The 14,014-nt window shown below is 36.5% G+C and overlaps 2 protein-coding genes across 3 annotated transcripts; one reads left to right on the top strand and one right to left on the bottom strand.

Annotated features, from left to right (window-relative positions):
- Positions 1 to 361: 361 nt before the first annotated feature.
- Positions 362 to 9,574, top strand: LOC107904897 (threonylcarbamoyladenosine tRNA methylthiotransferase). The gene is given in 12 exon segments (XM_016831414.2): positions 362 to 568; positions 571 to 638; positions 731 to 769; positions 1,598 to 1,689; positions 2,752 to 3,001; positions 3,478 to 3,597; positions 3,665 to 3,740; positions 3,937 to 4,145; positions 4,312 to 4,420; positions 6,480 to 6,572; positions 8,092 to 8,252; positions 8,848 to 9,574. Coding segments are annotated over 12 exon segments (1,851 nt in total). The 5' UTR covers positions 362 to 480; the 3' UTR covers positions 9,394 to 9,574.
- On the bottom strand, positions 9,501 to 13,469 carry LOC107904896 (FT-interacting protein 7). 2 transcript variants are annotated; one of them, XM_016831413.2, is made up of 2 exons: positions 10,425 to 13,469; positions 9,501 to 10,323 (listed from the first exon to the last, which is right to left on the bottom strand). In XM_016831413.2, exons 1-2 carry the CDS (start codon positions 13,047 to 13,049, stop codon positions 10,261 to 10,263), a joined length of 2,688 nt encoding a protein of 895 aa, XP_016686902.2. In that variant the 5' UTR covers positions 13,050 to 13,469; the 3' UTR covers positions 9,501 to 10,260. The 2 variants fall into 2 exon arrangements, with proteins under 2 accessions (XP_016686902.2, XP_016686901.2); XM_016831412.2 differs by having other exon boundaries at positions 9,501 to 13,469.
- Between the last annotated feature and the right edge of the window lie 545 nt (positions 13,470 to 14,014).

Genomic DNA, 14,014 nt, shown 5'->3' with positions numbered 1-14,014 from the left:
GGCTAAATTTGTTGATGTTTTTAGAATCAAGATCAAATTAACAAAATATGTAAAGATTGAAGGCTAAATTTGTTATTATACCAATAAAAAATATACACAATTTATGAAAGACTTAACGCCTTGATTAATTGTCCTCAATTGCTCACTTTCAAAATTAAAAGGGATTAAATTACTCCATTTTTTTTTCTGTAGGGACGAATTTGCTCAATTTAAAAATTGGGAGTGATTCATTTTACTGGTTTGCTTTATTAGGGACCAGAAAACTTGGGCTGTTTTGAGCTTCTAGTTCACATCAGAAAACAAAAGCCCAGCAAGTCCCGTCTTTATTATAGTTTTGGAATGAATTAAAGTGAAGCAAAAGCCCGATTAGTGAACCCAAACCTCACTTTTTGGCAGAACAGAGAGGTCTGGTTTGCTTTTTTTCTATCCTGCACTTTGCAGTGCAGCGGCCCCTGAAGTCGAAAGGGACGATCCAAGGAAATGGAAGACATAGAAGATTTGTTGGTCCGCAGCGGCGGAGCTCCTCCTGGGTTTAGGTTACCTTTGAATGCGGTTGGAGTTAACCCCAGGAAAAGAACAAAGCCAAACCCAGCAAGGTTTCTCAAATGAATGATCCTCCCAAAATCCCTGGCACTCAGGTCCTTCTTACTTCCTAATATAATTATATTTATCATTTATCAATTTGTAAATAGTTATTCATTCTTTTTCTTTTTCAATTTCTTTGTTGCAGACGATTTATGTCAAGACTTTTGGATGCTCACATAACCAGGCAAGTCTTCCTTTTTTTTTTTTTTAATTTGTAATGTTTTAGGAATTAGCTTAATGGGTGGTTTTGAGCTCAAAAGAAGACCCAAAAACTGTGGTTTACTCAATGAACTGCGTTTTTGTCTTGTTGTATATATCTGAATACTAAATTCTTTTTAGCTCTTTCTTTCTGTTCCCTTAAATACTTAGATTCACCAAGAGTTTGTGTCTTACATGCTTATCCATAAGATATGATTGAAATTCATGGATGTTAAATAGTTGAAATAGCTGGCACCCTGCCTTGAGTTCTTATGTCTTGTGAATTTGAGTTTATTACTTTATTTTCTGTAATAATGTGGTATGAAGGTTGATCCTCTAATTATCTGAAGAAACTTAGAAATATAAAAGAGCATACCTAAATACATACTTGTATCCAATACTTGTTCTAGAGTCCAACACTTGTCAACCTATATTCGAATATCAGGTTGATCTTCCAATTATGTGATAAAACTTAAAGAAAAACTAAGCATACCCGTATGTGACACTCATTCCCTAGTCCTGGTAACATAGGTTAACACTTGAAAGTTATTGAAGATGAGAAAACCTTATATCTAACCAAAAATTGCTTTTGCAATATATCGTGTTATCTATACTAATTTAAAATCTTTTAATATTAAAGATACTAGTTGCATTGAATTCATGTCAAACCTGATCTTGTAATTGAGTTTTAACGTTTTGTTGTGAAAAAGAATAAAGGTGCAGCCCATCTCACTCATGTTCATACATCTTTCCAAGTCTAGAATTCAATTTGATTTTTGCTTTTAGTTTATCTGATACTTTGACATCTTGTCAGAGTGACAGTGAATATATGGCGGGTCAGCTTTCAGCATTTGGCTATGCAATATCTGACAATCCTGAGGAAGGAGACCTTTGGCTAATAAATACGTAAGGCTTGCACCATTGAATTAATTTAATTTTTTATTATCTTTTTCTTGATTGTCATTACCTTGTTCTCTTTAATGTTCTTTTAGTACTGGAGATAAGTACATTTATACCATGGTTTTAACAATTATGAAATCATCAAAACATCGGGTTCTCACAACCTCAGTAATATTCCTCTATTATCTGTTTCATAAGGATTTGAATGGATGTATTACTTTACTATGTGAAAATCAATATACCCAAATAACAGTAGCTTTAAATAAGGTCATATAATCCCAAATTTGCTGAGGTTGTCATAGATCTTAATTTTTGAAAAGTTCTTCAGCTTGCTTGGGTCATTCATGGTGGAGGGAAAGATTGATGAATTCTGGTTGCCATATTGTGGATAATAAACTCACTGTTGCTTTTTATGTCTGCCCATGAAGTTCAACTTCATTATTCGCTCAACTTTTCTACATTGGTTTTTTAATTATCATAAATTATTGGAATATCAAGATTATAGCAGAAGCTGCATTTCTTGAAGAGTTAAACATGAAATCTTGTTGTGTATTAACTTCTGATTAGTGTGATGATTATAAGATGTGTGAACTAGTCTGACACTAAATAAACAGCAGGCATCACAGAATGAGAGACATCTGCTTCCTGCAGACGAGCCTTTGAACTTTTTTCATTTCCTAGGATAGCCGCTTACCTTTTATCATGTATTGAGGCATAAATATTTGTCTTGTCATCCTCTACCTTTTATTATTTTATTCATTCTGCAGCACATGATTGCTGATTAATAATGGTTTCATTAAGATATGTTGCATGTGCTGCTGTTATTATGTCTATTATCCTCAGAGGCATCAGAATGACCGTATAAGAATTACACATTTGTCTTAAAAAGAAATTTTGGTAACTTCTAAGAGCTGTCTCACCTCTTTTTCCACTCCACTATATTCTCTTTGTTTTAGCATTTGTCTAAACACACTTTCTTTGACACACTATATTCCCTTCAAACACTATTTTTGGTATCCATGCTTATATGTTTTAATAATTTTATCTTTTTTTCGGTTTGTTTTGCAGATGCACAGTGAAAAACCCAAGTCAGTCAGCAATGAACACGTTAATAACAAAATGTAAAAGTGCCAAAAAGCCACTGGTGGTTGCTGGGTGTGTTCCTCAAGGAAGCCGAGATCTGAAAGAGCTAGAAGGGGTTAGTATAGTTGGAGTCCAGCAAATTGACCGTGTTGTTGAAGTTGTAGAGGAGACCCTGAAAGGGCATGAGGTGCGGCTCTTGAACCGCAAGACTTTGCCAGCGCTGGACCTTCCTAAGGTTTGAACTGTTAATTATTGCTACTTCAATTACTTAAATGGATTTTTGACTATCCTAGTTGTATTGGACATATTTCTAAAGCATTGACTAGAGTCTAAAACCTCCTACCTAGATAGGTGAAACAAATAAATCTATAAATTTATTTATCAGAAAAATACAATTACAACAAAAAAGTTAGCATGGGAGAGATTGCAATAGGGAAGAGAGGTGAATCGAATAGGTGATATTGAAAGAAGCAACTGAAATAAGCTGCATTTTTTTTAGTACCAACGTGTTCTTTAGCTTTGACAATGTTCACGTGGAAATGATGTTTAATGGCTGATAGTTAGCTTTTGAATGTTGGTACCAAATTCATTGTTAAAAGTTCCAGACTTTTCCCTTAATTAAAAGTGTGGATAATTTCAAAATAGCATACAGATGATAACTTTTTACTCTTAAAGATTAATTTAACTCAAATTTGTTTAATCTTATATCAGGTCAGAAAGAACAAGTTTGTTGAGATTCTTCCGATTAATGTTGGTTGTTTAGGTGCTTGCACTTATTGCAAGACAAAGCATGCTCGTGGTCACTTAGGGAGCTACACTGTTGACAGTCTTGTAAGTAATGTAGCTGAAGTACTACCCTTTATTTTTGGTTGTCTTTACTAACCTCTCCGAAATGCAGGTTGAGCGTGTCAAAACCGTTATAGCTGATGGGGTCAGGGAGATATGGTTGAGCAGTGAAGATACTGGAGCATATGGTATTTTAGTTTTTGTGTCTGCCCATGATGCCTAGGAAACTTCAGATTTAAGAGTTTTGTTCCTGCAGCGTCTATAGTTGAAAATGTTGTTCAAGTTTTCAAATACAAGCATACATGCATATATTTGTAAAGAGTAATAGTTGCATGCATGCATGCATGTACGGAGAGTGTTCTTATAGGTCATGCAATCTTGTAGGTCGTGACATTGGGGTTAACCTACCAATTTTGTTGAATGCCATTGTTGCGGAACTTCCTCCTGATGGAAGCACAATGCTACGAATTGGGATGACCAATCCTCCTTTTATCTTGGAGCATCTGAAAGAGATAGCAGCAGTTTTATGTCATCCTTGTGTATATTCCTTCCTTCACGTTCCGGTTCAATCTGGGAGTGATGCTGTCTTGACTGTAAGTCCAAAATTTGGTCATATAATGTCTCTTTATCTTGGCTAATGGCTTCAAGTTATTTAGTAACTAAAACAAAAAAAATAAAAAATTGTAATTAATGCAGATAAGTGTCCTTAACTTTATGCTAAATGATAATTGTCTTACTAAGTAATTTTTATTGTTTTAGGCTATGAATCGGGAATATACTGTGAGCGAGTTTAGGACTGTGGTAGATACCTTGACTGAACTTGTGCCGGGGATGCAGATTGCAACTGATATAATATGTGGATTTCCTGGTTAGTAGTTGTCTCTTTTCTCTGCCATCATTGATTTATATATATTGAAAAGCATATGTAGGGGCCTTTGTGGTGCTTAATTCTCTTACTTTGAACCATAGAGCACTTCTATTTTTGGAAAATATTTTCCATTTTATATATGTAGCTTAATTCTAAATATGATCTCGATCAAATAAGGTAAAGAACTGATTATGGAAACCAAGGTTAAAAAAAATTGGATTGGAGATCATATGTTTATTACCTCAGTCAACTGGTTGGACTTTGTTCACTTTTAAAAAGTTAAATATTTAAAAATTATTTTAATGCTAAATAAATATTAGATGCAGTAAATATTAATAAAATTATGTATTTGGCTTAATGATATGATCTTGAATATACTATTTGGGAGGTTATAGGTTTAAATCTAATTAATTACTGAGAAAAAAAAAAAGAACAAAAAATATATACTAAACCGGTTCATTGATCTATATATTATATTGACTGGGATAGTCTACTGGTTTCTGGTTCAACCGGTCAGCTAGATCTGATTTTTTAATCAATGAGTGAAAACATTTTCTGGTTTTATGGAACGTTGAGGGCTAGTTTAGTATTGCTTTTAAAAAGTGCTTTTCAAAATTTTGATTTAAGATTTAAATGTTGATGTTGCTAAAGTGCTTTTGAGAAAGAAAATCTCAATTTTAGACCTAATGTTATAAAGTAAAAGAATATGCATTTAAAAGATGTTTAAATTCATTAATGTTATTATATCTCAGTAAAAAATATAAAAAATAATTTATTAAAACTCATTATTAATATTTTAATATATGAATATAAATATTAAATATTTTTAAGCAATTAACATTTAATTATTTGTAAAATTTAATTTGAATATATAAATTATTTTTAAATATTTAAATATAATCATTTCAAATTCAATTCAAATATAGAATTATATATTTGAAATAAATTTCAATAAGGAAATAACTTTATACCCAATATAAATATTACATAAAATTTATTGGATTATAAATAAGGGTTAAAATAGTCATTTGACTCCAAAAGTGCTTTTTCCAAATGCAAAAACTAGAAATTACAGCTTTTGCGTTTAGATTCAATAGTACTTTTCAAAAGCTATCTATTTAGCATTGCTTATAGCTCCACCCTAAAAGCACTTTGAAAAGCAATGAAAAACAAAGCCTAAATAAATTAAAATTAGTTATCCCTGTTTTTCTAGAAAATTAGGAAAAAAGTTTTGCAACTATTGATATGCCCATACCTAGAATAAAGGTGGAAGGTAAATATATAATTGTTTTTGAACATCAGCCGGCTCAAAACATCTCTCTTCAGTTCGGAAAGAATTACAGTTTTCTACTAATGGGAATTCTTCTGGTTACACTCTTGTCCATGGGGTTGTATGACTGCTCACATCAGAAACCCTGGCCTGCTTTGGGTTCGGCTGAGCCAGGATTTTAGCACAAGCTCAGAACCAGGCGAACATAAGCTATTAGTTTATTGGACAACAAATTCTAGTTGATTGGTTTCAATTTTCAAAAATCAAAATGATTTTATGTTAATATAAAATAATTTATTTTATGAGAACTCCAAGCTAGTGGTGCCCATGGCCTAGACTTCAATGTGGCACAAACCTTGTAGAGCTATTCTTGGCCAACACATGTACCTGAAGTTTTATTGTTAAAATAGTACAAAATCATATTATATTAATATTTAATTTTAAATATATATTTAAACTAAGGTTAAATTAAATTATGTATTTAATAAAATAGTCGCTTGAGCTCTGGCTTGCGCTTTAACATCTTACCTGAAAAATGTTGAAGCTTGTGGCCCGGGCAGGCAGCTAGCCCAAGAACTGATCTACTCCATTCCTATGGGCTTAGGGAAGCTTTTCAACACCCAAGCCCAAATTGGCTACAAAGCCTCTCGAACCGGGCCTATGGAAAAACTTCTATCCCATCACAAATATTTTGAGTATCTTATCAGAACATTTACTCTTAAATAAGCTGCTTAATGACTTAGTTCAATGGTTTTTTATTTAATTATAATAATTTTTGGGTCATTTCAGGTGAAACTGATGAAGATTTTTCTCAAACAGTAAACCTTATTAAAGAATACAAGTTCTCTCAAGTTCATATATCACAGTTCTATCCTAGACCTGGTATGGTGTTGGTTATTGTTCCAGTTTCTTTACTATAATTTTCTACTTCTTTTTTCTTCCCTTGGACGTTATTTTACTAAAAACTTAAAATCTTTCTTTCATTTACCAATTATTAAGAGGTCACTTGCAAGGCATATTCTGTCATGTTACATTGGAGCTCATAAATTCCTTGATATTCATACATAATTACTTATGCATAAGCACTTGTATTCTTGTAGCAATCATTAGCCTATGTTTCAATGTCAAAGGCAGCTTCTTTTGTTTACTAGAAAATTTAGACAAACAAATCCTTAATGAGTAATTTAAAATTAGAAAAATTTTATTTCGGTGGTTTTTATTCCTTCTAGCAGCTACAAGGATGGAGGGTGTAAAATACAGATTTTTAGGGCTTGTTTAGTGCTGAAAATGTTTCCCCATCTCCATGTCAGCTGTTTGATTTTCTTGATTTTTGTTAAGTGGTGTTACCCCCATATATTAAGTATTAGGTTTCCTTTGGTCTTATATTAATGTTGGCCCCTTGACCTATTATCAATTGGTTTTAGGTGGGATGCAAAGCATGGTATGAAATCCTTAATTTTTTCATGTTATTCTTCCTACCTGACCCCATGGGAGGTTGATGACCCCTGGTGAGATTGTTCATCTATAGGCCCTGTGAGCTAGACATTAGGGGAGCGTTAAGTAGTGCTATCCTCCATTTGTTAAATATTAAGTTTCCCATGTTATATTAAAGTTTGGCCCCTCCACCTATTACCAATTGGTTTTAGTTCAGATGTTTAACCATTCCTTTTGCACAGGACCACAACCATCAGTACATTTTATTTCAATCTATGTTCTGTGAGCATCGCAACAGAAAAACCATAAATCGAGGAAGCAGCGTGCCTTTAGTAAGAAAATGCAACATATAAAACTATAAAGGTTAATTTTATAAAAAGTTATCTAGAAATCACCCTGAGCAAAGTCAATATAAGCCCCTAAAGTTGAAGGAACAAGAATTTTAGATTTAGCATTGTGTACATCATTTTGCAAGCATTTGCCTTTTGTGAGATGTAGATGATAGATATAATCCAAAATTCCATATGCTAGGAATAAAAATTATGTAGTACAAACCGATATAAGGTTAATAAATGAAGCTCCAACTGCCTAATTAGCCAATTAACATTGATAGTTGACTTATTGGAGAGAATGATAATTTCTGTAGTCTAGAGCTAAACAAATTATTAGCCCTTATCTGGCTATGCTAATGAGATTTTGCTAATACATTCAGAAGATTATGTAGTATTTGGTTCTGATAAATCCATGTTTGAAATGGTATTAGATTCTAGATTTGCGGCTGTAATCATATGTATGTACTCCAAAAAGTTGAGATATTAAGACATCACTTGACTTTATAATTCAAAAGTTCCATCTGTTAAACAAACTATACTTGATAGCTTACTTGGTCAATGTAAATATTGTCCATTTATTAGCTCTTAGCTAAAGTAAGCTAAGACGTTCATTTGTATGATCTTTCTAAAACTAGGAACTCCTGCTGCAAGGATGAAAAAGGTCCCAAGTACTATAGTGAAGAATCGGAGCCGTGAATTAACTTCTGTTTTTGAAGCTTTTACACCGTACAATGGAATGGAAGGCAAAGTTGAAAGAATATGGATTACTGAAATTGCAACTGATGGAATTCACTTGGTAAGAAGATTTGCTACTGGTAAAATAAACTTTTGCGCAACTTCTGTATGCTTCCTTGTCCTTTGTTTTGGCCCTGGTTAATCAACTAGATTTATTTTCCAATGTTTGTGGACTGAAACCCTTCTGTTGGGTTGCTTTGCGATGGCTTATTAATGTGTTTATAGTCCTGGTGTCTTGCTCTCTGGTGAACTTGATTTCTTCTATTTTTGTTAGAAATGAACTGCCCTTGCAAGTTGCAAACCCCCGTTTAGTGTTTAATTAATTTACTCTGCATTCAATTTTTCTTCCTTTTCTTCTGGGTTTGATAGAATGCTATGTGGGAAACTTCATTTTTACTTCTGTTTTGAAAGTCTGCAAGAGTTGTCAAGCATTTCTGTTTCACTCTCTTAATATATTTCAAATTGGTACTTGGCATTTCATGTGCTCACAATTTATCTAAATGCAATTTTCAGTGCCATCTGATATCTATCTTGTGGGTGCCAGTTGTTAGAAACAGCTTTAGGCTTCAACCTTTTATTGGATATAGCTACAACTTGTCACTTTATCAAAAGGCTTTATCTAATATCTAAGCTCATATTCATTTCGTTATCCCAAGGTTGGCCATACGAAGGGATATGTGCAGGTTCTCATAGTTGCTCCTGAAACTATTTTGGGTACTTCAGCTATCGTGAAGATAACATCTGTGGGAAGATGGTCAGTGTTTGGAGAAGTGCTCGAGACTCTCCCCCAAGTAAATGTAAAAATGGCTCCAGATAAGGTTTCTAATCAGGAGAAACATTCTCCTTGCTCCAACCAGTACGACAGTTGTGCATGTTCAAAGGAGCCAGAACCTTGCTCTTGTGGACCAGACATCTGCGGGGGACAGATTAAATTGGATAAATGCACGGTTTCCAAGAATGATAGTCCAATGGAAAATCGAGCCAGCAAAAATCCGATTCACTGGTTTGTAAGGAAGCGAAGGAACCATGCGCAAAAAAAGGTGGAGAATGACATTGCCTTGGGGCTAGAGAATGAGCAGGATTGGGCCCCGGGCAGCTGGGGTTTCGTTGATAGGGCTCTTCTTGTTGGAATCTTTGTCAGCTTTTTGATGATTGTTGCAGTGATAATGCATCTAGAATTCAGGACTTTACTATCAAAATGAATAGTCCTTTGCCTGAAATTCTCTTTTTGGTTTTGGAAGATTTCCAATGTCAGAATTGCCTTTTTTTTTTTGTACTTTTTAACACAAGTGCCAATGAGATTGAGGGATTTGAAGAACTATTTTTCATCTTATGTTTATTATATAAACATTTTCATCCTATAAATAGAAACTAGTTCTGACACTTGCAGGCACTGGCCTACAGTTCTTTTCACCTTTTTCACTCCTTTACAGCACCCATGTGGACATAATAAGCTTTCAGTCATGAAGTACACATGATAACTAAAGCAAAATCTTGAATAGCGGCCGAAAAGAATGGTGGGGTTTCATAGATGAATCTGAAGAAAGCTGTGAAAGTGCATATTCGGACCAGGAAAAGTGAGATTCTTTGTAATGGGGTAGTAGATTGCTCTTCTCTCCCCCATCTCCAGGTAAGATCTGCTGAAAGTTATTCACCGAATCATCTTTATTCACATACTGATTAAACGAATGATAATGATGGAAGTAACCTTAGTTTCTCAAATTAGCATGTCTGACTTTGATGGTAATCTCTTGAAGAAGTTGACAGGCACCGATGGCAGCTTGCTCCTGAAGCGAGGATGACGCAGCCAGTAGAGACCGAACAGAACAGCCACCACTTGGAACGGAGTAACATAAATGAACACAGCCCAGATCAAGGAAAAGATGATGAAGATTGCTGTTGCTCTTGGATCACGCCAGCTTAGTATTGCCTGAGCCCTTTCCCCTTGGCTTGCCAGATCTCCAACCACTGTCTGTACCCTACCAGCAACACTTCGCAGTCTATCATACCTCATTCGTACAATATCTGATGGTCTGGATGTTGGGAACGAGTCAAATTCTTCATCTAGCTCATCGGGGTGTGTACGATCCGCTTGTGAAAGCCGAGCATCCATATGTGGGGGATGTCTTGGTCTGAAACGGTAGTTCCATATCCCAGTCACAAACAGGTAAAGGAAAATTGTAGGCAATATTAGTTCTGGGTAGCAAACAAGTATCAAGAACGAAATATGCACCAGACATGTTGTGATTGGGTTTCTCCAGTAGCAGATATCATTGAACCACTTGCAAATAGCAGTTACCCCCGAAAGAAGCGACATTATACGATTGAAATTCGCCTTGCTTCTTCTGAGACTCCACATATGGTAATCCACATCCAACATGTACTCAACCACTTCCTGCCGAAGTGGTGGCTCTGCTCTCTGCAGTCTTGCTGCCACAATCTGCATTGCTTGGTGGCGCAGCCAGTCTATGTTCATAACTGGTATAGGCTGGACATAGTGCATCTTGGGAAGCAATGGCCTACCGTATTGAGCCACCATGTTAACCCACGCAGTGCAAGTGAACCTTAATGCCAACTGAAGTTCCCCATTCTTCTTCAAACCGCCAGGTGTAAGAACCAACAAAGGATAATAATGAGTATAAACACGATCAATCTCGAGAGTCGATAGCCGAACTCTCACCTTCCCGATTCTTTGATCCCTTGCATCATCTTTGCTCCCATTGGTGTGGGAATTATCAAACACTCCAATGGTGATTACAGTGCAGGGATCATGAACTTCCCAAGTATACTGCTCGTTCCATCGAGGAGACAGAGTATCAAGAAGAGTTCTAGTCCTCACCCATTTGTTTCCATACTTTGCGACACAATATGCATCAGTCAGCTTACCATCCTTCATCTTCATAGGCTGTAAATTCTTTGCACTCAAAATCCCAAGTTCTAGAATCCCGATGCTCTGCTTCCTGAGGAACTTGGATGATGGCTGAAGATCACTGCTAAAATGTGTAGATTCATCAAGAACATGGTACCCTGCCTCAAGAAAAATCCGCAGCAAGATCTTGCTTGAGAATTTTTCTTTCTTCTTTTCACCTTCCTCTTCTGCCTTTGAAGGCTTTAGTAGATTAAACCACCGGGGATCCGGTGGCTTACCAGTTTCTAATCTTTGAGGCACTTCTCTAACCGGAATCATTGCCCTCCCTAAAATCTCATCTTTACCAGGTCCAATCCTATCGTCAACAGATATAATTATGTAATCTTCAAAAGGCTCAGAGGCAACAAACATAAGCTGATCATCCCAAACTGGATGAATGGTGCGCTGTATTACCTTTGTAGGTCTAATCTGATTACCAAGTACTACCTTAACATATGGATCCGGCAGCCGGCCTTTGTCGTGCGGGACAAGGTCTTGAGCTTCCATGACATGAACTCTGAGGTAATACAGCTTGGGGGAGAAATAAACCTTGGACCGCGTATTAGCCAAGTTGGAGTGGCTAATGTTGTGAGCATCGGAATGCCATGCCTCAGGGAACGACTCATCAGCTTGCGTTCCCATCCAAACAGCCAACATTATTTCGCCTTTAACCTTGTCACCTTTTTTATCTGCCAATCTGTACCATTGAGGAGCCAATGGACTATCTGGTGGAACTCGAAGTGGGATTTCCATGACATCAAACACGATTTTCCCAACAAAATCATCTTTCCCAAAATCCTTATCTTTCACAACAACTTCAAGCAAGTTTGATTGCACCCTTTCCTTTGAGAATGCAAAGATTTGGTGCCATACAGGGTTTTGGTTCTTCTCCAAGTGCTTTGTTTGCCCTTTGTAGTTCCCAAGCTTCACTTCCACGTAAGGGTCAAGGCTTCCTGACATATCCATTACAGGAAGATCCTTGGCCTTAACCACATTTACATACAGGTAATGCATCTGCTCCACCAAGTCGTAAGTAGTCAACGTCTTGTCACCGCCCCTGTATCGCAATCGTGCCGCCACAGGTGGCCTAGTTTCCACCAACAGATAGTCGGGGTTCTGCCTTGGCATCTGCATATGCATCACACTAGCCGCTGGTGCTGCTGCTTTAGCAAAATCTGCTCTAATCTCCACCGCTGGTGGTTTCTCCTTCATTGGAGGCGGAGCTGGTGGAGGACCGCCAGTTCCAGTCCCTACAGAGTGAAAAGTCCTCACTTCTGGTTCTTTCCCTATAGAATGAAAAGTCCTCACTTCTGGTTCTTTCTTCTTCTTCTTCTTCTTCTTTTCGTCTACCTTGATCTCTTCATCAAAATTGTTGACGTTGTTGATCTCCTGAAATGGAGTTTCCTGGAACTGGGATTCTTGAAAACGTCCACCGTTGATCTCCTGAAACGGAGTTTCGTTGAACTGGGATTCTTGGAAACGTCCAGTCTCTTCATTTTCAGCCACCACACTAGCAGGAACCGCACGTTGTACCTGCTCCCGAGGAAGTTCATCACAGACTTGATAAAGTTTCAGTGCAATCTCGCCTTTGATATTCGAAAAAAGGCCACGTTTATCAAGCGGGTAGTGCTGCACGCTGGAACCGGATTCCGACGAGGGGACGGAGGCCCCCGAAATCTTGACTCGGCCGAGAAAATTCCGATGGTGACCATGATTGCCTTTCCTATCATTATAAACAGTGACATCAATGGTCTTGTACTCAAGATCTCCGGGCTGGCTTATATCAAAAACAAGGCTTTCATGCCAAGAAGGGTTAAGATCTTTGTGCTTGGTTTGAGTCCTCTGACGTTGGCCATCAAACTCAATTTCCACGAAGGGGCTTGAAGAACCCTGGTCATCTTTAGGCATCAAATCGTAGGCATCCACTACTTCAACAACAAGCTTACTCATGGTATAAAGAAAATGGGAAAGAGCTGAAATCCGTGGGAAGAATTAAGGAAATGAAGAGAAAGAGAAGAGTAGAAGCAAAGAAGGAGGAGAGGAGATGTTCATTGCGTTGGAGGAGTGTAAAGACAGAAACATGTGTTGAAGGGAGAGAAAAAGAAGAAAATGGGGAATTGGCATTTGGTGGAGGGGTGAGGTGGCCCCCCTTAAGTCACGTAGAGGGAGATTCTGGTGCCCACATTTGTTTCCTAATAATCTTTCTCACTAATAACAATAATATAAAGATATTTGGGCAAATGTATTATGGATCCAACTTTTTCTTCAACATTTACATCATCGGGTTCATGTAGAGATAATGTTTAGGTGGTAGAGAAGAAACCTTTATTTACTTTGTTTTCATTTTTTTTTTTAATTGAAGGGGGTAGATTCAGAAATTTGTGGTAGAGCTTAGGATATTTGGATGGACAATCAGACTGATAATCAGGGTAATAGTGAGATTAAACTTTGTTTGAAGTCAATTGAAAATCGTAATGATGGAGCCGAAATGAATTATAGGAAGAAGAGAACTGGACTATTAAATACATTAGTTTAAAAAACCTATAAAAAAAAGAGAGTAAAATATAATAATTTGATTAATGGAGATATATGATAATTTATTGTTATTTATGGTAAAAGAAGGGTTTCGGAAGAGTGGATTTTACCTCACTTCAATTATAACAAATAAAAAGAATTACTCAAATGAGGGGCATTTTATTTATAACATAATATTGTAGTTTTCTTATGTCGGTGGTGCGGTGGACAAATGACCTACCTATGTAGGCGAAAGTGATAAGTCTCATTTATGAAAATGGGTTTATGAGAAAAGCAAAGTTGAGTTTTAGTGCTATGTTTACTTTTCAATGGAAATGGGCGGATCCATTATTAATGTCATGTCCTCGGCCTAAAAGGTCAACTATTTCATAATTCTGCTT

The sequence above is a fragment of the Gossypium hirsutum genome, chromosome D05 (assembly GCF_007990345.1).
Source record: "Gossypium hirsutum isolate 1008001.06 chromosome D05, Gossypium_hirsutum_v2.1, whole genome shotgun sequence".
Taxonomy (NCBI): Eukaryota; Viridiplantae; Streptophyta; class Magnoliopsida; order Malvales; family Malvaceae; genus Gossypium; species Gossypium hirsutum.
This window is presented reverse-complemented; position numbering and strand designations above follow the sequence as displayed.

Coding starts and splice junctions, on each gene's coding strand:
- LOC107904896 (XM_016831412.2), bottom strand. CDS start 13,049: ATGAGTAAGCTTGTTGTTGAAGTAGTGGATGCCTACGATTTGATGCCT.